We start from the raw sequence: 10133 nt of genomic DNA on the forward strand, positions 1-10133 counted from the left end.
ATGACCTTCAACCCTTCCGTTTATATCAACACTGTTTTTACTCACTCCTCTCCCTGACACCTTGAGACAGTGAGGTAGTACAGTGGATAGAGCACTGGGCAGAGGTTCCCAAAGGGGGCAATGCCACACCCTGGAAGGAGTGCTGGAATGATGGGGGAGAGGGGCACAATAGTAACCTCAGGTGCAATTTGGGGGCATTGAATAAAAATAAGGGGGCTGTGGAAGCATAAAGAAAGACAAGAAGAAAATTTTGAAAAACCTTTCACACATGTTTCATCTATTGTGTAACCAAGTTAAAGTAGTAGTGATTACATTATTTTCCAAATAAACACACAAAATGCAAGTTATAACCAATCGGTGATCAAGTCCACTGACAGGTCTTAACAAGCAAGTGTTGTCAGGAGTGCGTGTCTCACATTGTTGAGAAGTCCAGCATACATTGGCAGGAATATGAGTATAATAACTTGTTTATGATACCATATGGTTACATGACACAATATTACATCATCAAAATTTCAATGCAGGAAAAAAACCATAAATTTACAATAAATTATTAAATTTAAGATGCATCATTTAAAAAATTTTTAATTTTTTTTAAATGATGCAAACTTAAAAAAAAAAGTTAAAGGGTTTAACCATTAAAGAAAGTAGATTTCCAAGGGGCACTGAGTAATTTTTTTTTTTTTTTTTAAAGGGGACAGTGGGTCAAATAAGTTTGGGAACTTCTGGCTTAGAGTCTGGAAGACCTGAATTCAAATATGACTGACCCTGGCAAATTACCTAACCTATGGCTGCCTCAGTTTGCTCAACTGTAAAATGAGGATCATAATAACAACTAACTCACAGGGTTGTTGAGTCAAATAAGATAATGTTTGTAAAGTGCTTACTTAGCATAATGCCTGGCAAGCAGTAAGAGCTTAATAAATGTTTATTAACCTCTTTTCTTTGGCGGTTGTCAGGATCCAATGAAATAATGTATGTCAAGCCCACTTAGTAAACTTTGAAGTGTTATATAAACTATAACAATAATAGCATTTATGTTAAGACTTCAGTTTCTTAAAGAGTTGAAAAGAGTTCCTTCCTTGTGATTTGTATCTCAACCTTAAATATAAAAGAGGACACTTCCCTTAGGTGAGTATTAGCCCTAGTCACTTTAGTGAGTGGGAAGCAATGATTTTATCTAGACCAGAGTTTGCTGATTATCACCATTAACTGATTTCCCTGAGAAAGGCCATAGCTTTTTTTTTTTCCCCATCACCTGATGACTTTCACTATCAGGGTTTCTTGGATAAGGATGAAGTATGTTGTCAATAAGGATGTTGGGAATAGGAAAAAGTGAAAACCTTAAATTATTATACACACAATTCTCATTTTATATAAATTTGCATTATACAAATTCAATTTTATGTAAAAATTCTGAAAGAAATCTGTATTCCAAAAAAAAATACCTGTGTTAACTTTACTGTACAGTACCGGGTTCTCTCTCTGTTCTTGCCCCTGTGCTTGGTGCTCTATGGCCTTCTACCTTTTTCCTCCCACCAAAAAAAAAAAAAACCCTCCAAGTGAAACAAGAAGAAGAGAAGCAGAGAGACTACCAGCACCAGATCAGGGGCTTGGCTTGAGACCTCTGGCTCTGAGAGAGAACTTTATCCTGCTGTACCCATCCACTTGTCCGACCCCCTTTTGGGCCCCCTTTAGTATCTATGTTTTGTCCCTTTGTCTTCTGGTAACATATGTCTGTTCCCAGCCCTTGTGTCCTTGAACCATGTGGCAGCCCTCCCCCTGCTAACCCCATAGTGCAGCCCCCGACGAGCAAATTCACATTACGTAAAAATTGCTTTATGTAAAGGTATGTGGAACGGTACACTTATATAAAATGAGAATTGTCTTAATAACTTACATTTATATAGTGCTTTTATAGTTATGAATTTTTCATAATTTCATATTGGTTTTCCTCACAGTTCCTATGGAGGTAGGGAAGGGTAAGCTTGATTATAAAATTAATATAGTTTGAGAGTAAAACCTATATATATATATATATATATATATATATATATATATATATATGTTAAGAAAATGCATCCGACCACTTAATGGACAGATACTAGCTTTATTTTATAGAAGAAGAAACCAAAGTTCAAAGGTTAAGTGACTTGTCTAAGCTCATACAAATAGTAACTGACAGGATCAGTGCCCCTTAAACTTAGGTTTTCTTACTCCTGATTTAGTGTTCTTTCTACCACAAAGGCAATATGATATATAATAGAATGAGTCCTGAACATGGGTGTCATAAGATCATCTCTAAGCTAACACTTAATATCAGTTTCCTCAAGTAGAAATTATATTTATATAATCTGCCTTAAAGGATCAATGTAAATTATTATTGGATATAATAGTATGTTAATGCCTTTGAAATAATCTAGTCCAATCATGGCATTTTACAGATAAGAAAAGTTTACGTTGGTTCAATTCATACAACTACTTAATGGTAAAACTAGAATTAGAACCCAGGTTACTTATTGTCCACTGTTGTGTATTCTTTATCATATCATATTTCTTCTTTCCACTCCCAGTGTTATCTTGCTCCAGAAGACTAGTTTTGCCTCCATTCCACAGGTAGGTAGGGAGCCAGGGAGTTGTAGTTTTAACCTGTCTTATCTTTCATTGGCTTGGCTTTTCCAAACATCAAATGATTCCAAATAATTTATTTGAATCTATGTAATGGAGTAGAGTACTAGCTTTGGACTAGCAGGGCTAATTTATAGCTGTGTAAACTTGTCCAGATTGTAGAAATTATGTCTTTTAGGCCTCAGTTTCTTCATCTGTATTAAGTGGACGATAATCCCTGTATGCCCTGCTTCAAGAATTATTGTGATAATCAAATAGTCTAACTGAAAGCAAAATACTAAACAAATACAAAATGATGGTATTATTTCAACAAGTTAGATTTATTTAGCAGATTTGTTTTTCCTCATTGTTCACTAACTTGTACTTGGTTAAAAATGCTCCTGTAGAGAGTAGGATGATAGTATTGAACATTTGATCTCATCTTTCTAAGTTCATATGGGAATTACTGGTAATATCTTTTCCTTTTCTTTAAAAAAAAAATTGATAAATTTGGTTTTGTCACAGAAGATTAACCCAGATTCCCAAGATAACCCACAAAATATAGCACCCCCCTTTCCCTGCAGCAGTTTTGCTTTTATGGTTTATTTTGTTGAGGAATATTTTTTAATACTAATAATTTCTTTTCTTTTCTTTTCTTTTTTTTTTTTTTTTTTTTTTTAACCAATGTTTGTTTTATTTTTGGCCATTTGTTGAAGACAATGTTGTCTTCATTTACCTGGTTGCAGTAATTATGCATTTTATTTGATTTTTAAATAGATTTTTTATCTTTTTGATAAATCCTTATCCCTTACATCACTAAAAAATGAAGATGGTTTTCCTTTTCTAATTATACTAATAATTCCCCTCAGTTTTTCTACTTTTGCATTAATTTACATAACAAAATTACTCAACTATTTCAGTCCCTATGTTCTGATGCCATTTTGGGCCTTTCCAGGGTCAGGGCAAAGGAAAGAGATTTGAGGCTTTCAGATTTCCACCTCCTGGAAAAAAACCACTTCAAAAGGGAAGTGAAAGACAAAGAATTTCACCTTATCATGGCTGCCCTTTGCCTTTGGTAGGCGTAGACAACACAATTCATTGCTTTGGGTACAACATGCTAGGGCTGTCAATAGTAGAGTAGCATAGGAGGAAGGAAAAGTCTATTATACAGTCTGTTTTTAGAATTGTCCAAGCGATGAACAATGGATCAGTCCCAGTTTTAATTAAAAAGCCATTTTCCTTCATAGTTCAGAAGGAACTGATTGATCCCTGGGTCTCTAGCCTAATACAGAAGAGGTGGTAAAGTAAAGGTTTTAAATCTCCTGAAATCCAAATGTTTGACTTCTTGTTGAGCTCCTAATCATATACCACCATGCCTTTTCCATAGTTAAGGAGCAGAAACAATAGTGTCACTTAGGAGGGGGGATCTTAGAAACTACCTAGTCCAAATCTCTCATTTGTGGCTGGACAGGTTCAATATAGTAGAAGAAGGCACTTGATTTAGACTAAGGACCTGTGTTCATATCTTGGCTTTACTTTTTGATGCCTGTATGAACTTGGGCAAGTCATTTTCCCACTCTGTGCCTCAGTTTTCTCATTTGTAAATTTAAGACATTAGACTGAGCAGGTCATCTCTGAGGTCTAGTGCAGCTACATGAAGCCCTAAGACAGAAGGGGACTTGGCAGTTGGAAGCAGAAGCAAGATAAGTACCAAGGTCTCTAATTCTCTATCCATTGTTTTTCCCTTTTAATATTTACAGGAAATAAAAGAAAATTTAGGATGACTTGTAATTAGAGGCAAAGGAGGTTTGTGAAAATGAGTAACTTTTTCATACAATCAGCTTAGAATCGCTTGACTTAACTAGAAAAGGTTTGTGATATTTCAAATAAGTTGTTAATAATTTGAAGCAGATCAGAATTTATAGGCCAGTGGTTTACTTTAAAGTATCTTTCTCATATTATTCAGATATTACTAGTTGTATGACCCATGAACAAGTTGCTAAATCTCTTTTAGCCTCAGTTTCCTCATCAGTAAGGTAGCACCTATCTCACAAAGTTGTTGTAATAAAATCAAGTAAACATATGTAAAACCTTTTTATAAACCTTAATAGTAGGGTTGTATGTATCAGCTATTATTATTAGCTTTATTGCTATTATCCAAGGTTGTACAGTGATCTGGGAACCTTGGTTTCCTGACTCTACTGTGCTGCTTCTCTTCCATTGATGCCCAATTAGTTGTTTTGTCTAATACTTGATTTTCTCCTCTTCTACAGGCCACTTCTGTTCTTGACGTCAGATATGCATCTGCTTCATGAAAGACTCGAGTAGCTTAGAATAATTTGCGTTAACTACTGTTAATCCAAGATATCAGGTATTACCGAACCTCAGACAGCCATCTGCATCATACCTATGTGGACAAGCAGCTATTACCAAAAAAGGCAAACACTTCCAGTCCTGTGCTGCAACTGCCTTAATTCTTTGCTCATTCCTCTGCGTTGCCTCCACTTCCCAGTTTGCTTTTTGTTTCGTCGGTACCTGCCTGAATGCTGGGGGACATCACCACATCCCACATAGCTTGTGGGTTTGTTTTTGAACTGTCTCCATAAGTACTCCCAACAGCCTCAAAGTAATCGGCAGGGAGTAGAAGGGGGAGAAGAGTCAGCTCAGAAGGTCTAACTCTGTATTGCCTGTAATCTTTGCTTTGTGCGTATTATAATTGTAATAGTGACACTCTTAGCTTTCCAGGAAGAGCCTCCTATTCATTTTTGAGTTGACTGACCACCCAGACATCATGCTTCCTCTGAAAACATAGTCTATGTTTGTAAACTGCATCGTGACTTTTTAGTGCTCAGCATTCCAATGCCATTCATGGTCTCCTCAACTTAGGTCCTAATGATGGTTTATAATTATCAGATCATAATGGTTTAATGGCAGGTGTCTCTCTTAAGCCAACCCCTAATAATCTGTCTTGGTGGAAAACTCACTAGTAGTGAACAGACCAGCCTGGGTTACAGTAGTTTCAAGGTTTGGTTGAGTAAAGTGCCACCACACTCGTCATTTTGCATTGTAACCCTGGTCAGGCACACCTTCCCCTACACTGTACTCCCTACCTTTCTCAGTACCCCCTAGAGATTGAATCCAAACAACTTTATCTGGTGCTCATCCATTTGGAATTGGTGCCTTTCACATTTGGCATCCATATTATCATTATGCTTCAATGTCATCTTCTTTCCTTAAAGCTTGCTGCTTGCCAAAGATCATTGTATTTATATGAGGGGTGGCAAGCACAAGTGTGCTTGCCATAGATCCTGACAGGAGCACAGGTTTAGAATTTCTCCATACTTATGAGTGGTCGAATGGTTGGTGACTGCTTCATGAAAGCTCACTGCACTTCCCTTTCTTCTTTGTACAACTTGCCTCTCGATCACAACCCGCTTTGTGTTACCTATGCACGAACGTTTGATAACAAAAATACAAATGGGTCAAAGGGTAGAGTGTAGAAATGGTTGGTCAGCTTTTTGATCTAACAAGACTATGATAAAAAGAAGCATATTCCAAGGTAGCATGATAATGCCTTTTGGTTGGACTACTAAAACATGTCTGACCAAGGCTCTAAGATTTGGAGAACAGATTTTTTTTAACTTGTGTATGCAAAGGTGGGGGAGGAGCAGACTAGCAAGCCACAGATTCAGATCCGTGTTAAATTCTAGGTATAATTAACTTTTTCCTAGCATCATCAAGTTTGATTTCTGCTCTCTGTTTTCAATACCAAAAACAAAAAAATGCTTGCCAGATGCTTTAAGGTACAACATCCTTCTTAAGAACTTAAAATATGCAATTAAAATTGGACGTGTGTTTTAAGTCCCTCTCTGCACCTTGCTTTTTAAGCTAATTGATCCTCTGCCTCGGAGAGGGTTATCTGGGAACTGTAGATTTTTAGAAATGCTTCTGGAGAAAGAGTACTCAAGTACGGAAGTCAGGAGAAAGAGAACATTTTCTTTTCCTTTTTGTACCTCAACAAGGTCTGTATGTTGCTTAATGGAACCTATTGAGAAAATCAGAGGAGGAAAGATGAGAGGGGCAGCAACTGGTTGCTCTTGCATGATGATAGTGGGAATAGAACAATACTAGAATAATTACCTTTTTTAAAAGCAGCCAGCCTGCTGCTGAATTGGGGACTTGGCAGGGAAGGTGTCGGGGAGAAGAATTGAGGGACAGTTTTGCACATCTTTCCAAAGCAACAACACATGCTTTCTCTATGCTAATGTCAGCACATCAGGAGCTTTTGCTGCAGGAGCCCTCTTGGCCTTGCCAAAAAACTCATTTCTCCTACCACAAATATTCTGATTAAGAAATAGTCCCTTATGGCAGTGCTTTGGAAGCCAGATGCTATTGCTTGTAATTTAGAATGGCAAACAGGTCAATAATCTTTAATCTTTAGTGAATTAGGCTCCAGTCCCATCAAGCTACCATTCATGTTTCCTAGCAGCTAAGTTTTGGCACACTCCCTAAGGGATAATAAATAGCATATAATTTTCATTTGATAGAAAGAGGGAAAAAATAAGTGACCCATCTTTGCTTGACTGCTGCCATTGTAGCTATATACATAAGATAGCACTGTATTTTTACCTTTGATTTTCATTACACTGTCTTTGCAATGATGTTTTAAATATAAGAAATCACTTAGCTTTAAAAGCTAAGCAGTTTGGTCTTATTTATATTAAGACCTCTTTTAATGGATCAAGAATTATATGCATCAAATGGTGGCATTGAGACGTGTGAAAGTCTGCAATGATAACTGCAGAAGATGTAGTGTTCACTTAAATTTTGTTTTCTTAAAAATTATCAATGTGAATGTCATAATTATATAAATTTTTGTGGAACTGGGAATTTATTTTTCCTAATTATAAGTTATTGTGCAAAATATAGTATCATTAAAGCAAATGATAGTTTAACTTTTAGTTTAGAATCCCTCAGAGATATAAAGTGTATTACATATGCATAAGCAAATTACGTTTGTTTTATTTAATTTTTCATAGGTGTGTAAAGTACTAGGTAAAGTTTTTTTTCCACTTAACCATTTAAACACCTCGTTACTTGAATATTGTGTTAACTGTTCCTGAAACACAGTGATCAATTTTGTAATATAGCTCTCTTAACCAAGGAAATGACTATGCCTCAGTTGTGCTTAATAGTTGAGCAGTTGTGGACAATTACAGTGTATGCTCTAGTCCACAGGAGCCATAGGTAGTATATATAACACAAGCACTGTGTTGTGTCTTGATAAGTTCACACCAATAAAGAAACTGATTTCCTGATAGTTATTTGTAAAAGTTTTCAACCCAGAGGATCCTTTAATGGTCACGTAAGCCTCTAATCTACAGAAGGTCATTGGGTTTTAAATCTCTAACCATGATGTTCAAACTAGTTTTTAAAATGTCCTTTAAAAAGTTCTCTTACCTATACCACTTAAATATATTCATCGTCACTTTAAATTTAAACTGTGCCCTTTATTTGTCTTTCTAAATATCTGATATACTGTTGGTATAATTGCACACCAAATATGAGCCAAACAGTGCATTACAGATCACTGGGCCACTGCTAGGTGAGCCCAGGGCAGCCATGGACTCCTCAATTGAGCCAAGGCCCTACATACGGCGCCAACCAGAAATAAAGAGCCTCTTACTTTCCCCTGTTTTAAAGTCTATTGATGAATGACCTAGGATTCAAGCTTTTAAAACAAAATTAATCCCTTGAGGTAGTTTTTAGCTAGTCTGATGATGCTGATGATCTCTGATGCAGAGGCCTAATTGCCTACAATCTTTCAGCCACTCCCTGGATTTGTGGAGCTTTTTCTGTTGATCGTGAAGCACAATTGCAGTAACAGTTCAGAAGAAGGAAGGTCAGTATAGTCTATGCATGTTGTATAATAATGAGTGTTTACAGTCATATTCTCTGAAGATGAAAATTTATACTGGATTGTATAGTATTATTCCATTATGTAGATTTTATCAATTTTGTTAAGTGCTTTTAGACAGCTTAAAAAGTTTTTCAAGATTTTAAAAGATGTATAAGGTTAAGTTTGGAAATATAATGGAAATGCTGTATAGCTTTTGAAGTGATAAATTACACGTTGGAATTTTTAAAGTATGTTGTAATAATGCTGTTGTAAGTAATATTTTAACGTCTCTTGGGCCTGTTTTTTATTATTCAGCACATTTATTGTGGTGAATGTTCATAGCATCAAACTTGCTAAGCCATTGAAAGATAAAAGGTAACTTCTGTTTTTCTGATTATCATTTTATTGTAAATGAAATTTTAGTAGAGATTGAAAAATTCATTTGTGAAATTCTGCATAATTCAGTTTTTTCTATGATTTGCAATGTTTGCTGATATCAAATAAAACCTTTTCAAGCCATGTATGTAATAAAACATGGAGTAAAACCACCTCTCCCTCCAAATGAAATGTTCTAAACTGTTCTTATCTGTTCCTGTATTTAGTCTTGGTATTATCAAGGATGTAGTTTATCTAAAAACATCATCCCTGGAAATTAGCTGGCCCTACCCTCTTGTGTTCATTCTTAATGCATTCCTGAGATAAAGAAATCAAATTTGTTTGGGTTCTACCTGCATGCACATTTATTTCTAAAGTTTCTTTAGGGGCATTTGATCAGGAAGAAAATCTCTCTTTATCCAGCCATTAGGTCCATGGCCCTCCTTTCAAACTAAACTGCTTACTTCTTACATTCAGTTTCATGAAGAGCTAACTGAAGAGTCAACAAGTGTCACAGGCTCTTCATCAGGGGCCTCACTGATCTTCCCCTTTTTTACCTTTTAATCAGAATGTTTGTTGAGCCTCAAACTGTGAAATAGGCGCTTGAGCATAGTTATTGCCTTGGGTTAGTCTACATTAATCCCATATTTCAGATGGACAAGTAAGGTACCTGGTAGCATTTTGAAACTGATTCTTGGTGACCCACATGTTGATATGAACTGGGTTGTGGCTGTTTAAGGAGTCCACGTTAGCTTAGCTACCTGTTTTTCTTTTTTCCAAGGTTAGGCAAAGAAAGAACAGTCAGAGGTTTACCACAGATGGCAAGTGTCTAATAACAGCAAGCAAGAAAGGATAAATAAGGTCTAAAGTCGTATGGGGCGGCTAGGTGGTACAGTGGATAGAGCACCGGCCCTGAAGTCAGGAGGACCTGAGTTCAAATCTGGCCTCAGACTAGACACTTGACACTTACTAGCTGTGTGACCCGGGGCAAGTCACTTAACCCCACTTGCCTAAAAAATTAAAATAAATAAATAAAGTTGTGACAGCCACCTAGCCACTCCTGAACCCAAGAATACTAAAATTTGGGGCAAAGGCTTATCCAACTCGTGGAACCTTACAGCACTAAAGCTAAAGGTTGGAGTTATGGTGATCTGCCGTTGTTTCCCTGACTTTTTATAATCTCACCAGAGGAAGCAGTGTCTACAGATAATGTCAGCCCAAATAATTTGTTGCATTGGTGGTCAAATGGGTA

General features: G+C 36.5%; 1 protein-coding gene across 1 annotated transcript in view; it reads left to right on the top strand.

Annotated features, from left to right (window-relative positions):
* The window catches only part of RCOR1 (REST corepressor 1), a 125047-nt gene extending 115224 nt beyond the window's left edge, over window positions 1–9823 (top strand). The window contains exon 12 of the mRNA XM_027849230.1: window positions 4881–9823. Coding sequence (XP_027705031.1) covers window positions 4881–4922 — 42 coding nt within the window. The 3' untranslated portion in view covers window positions 4923–9823. The remainder of the gene's footprint in view (window positions 1–4880) is intronic.
* Window positions 9824–10133: the final 310 nt, after the last annotated feature.

Source organism: Vombatus ursinus, unplaced genomic scaffold (assembly GCF_900497805.2).
Source record: "Vombatus ursinus unplaced genomic scaffold, bare-nosed wombat genome assembly UNPS02007284.1, whole genome shotgun sequence".
NCBI classification, from domain to species: domain Eukaryota; kingdom Metazoa; phylum Chordata; class Mammalia; order Diprotodontia; family Vombatidae; genus Vombatus; species Vombatus ursinus.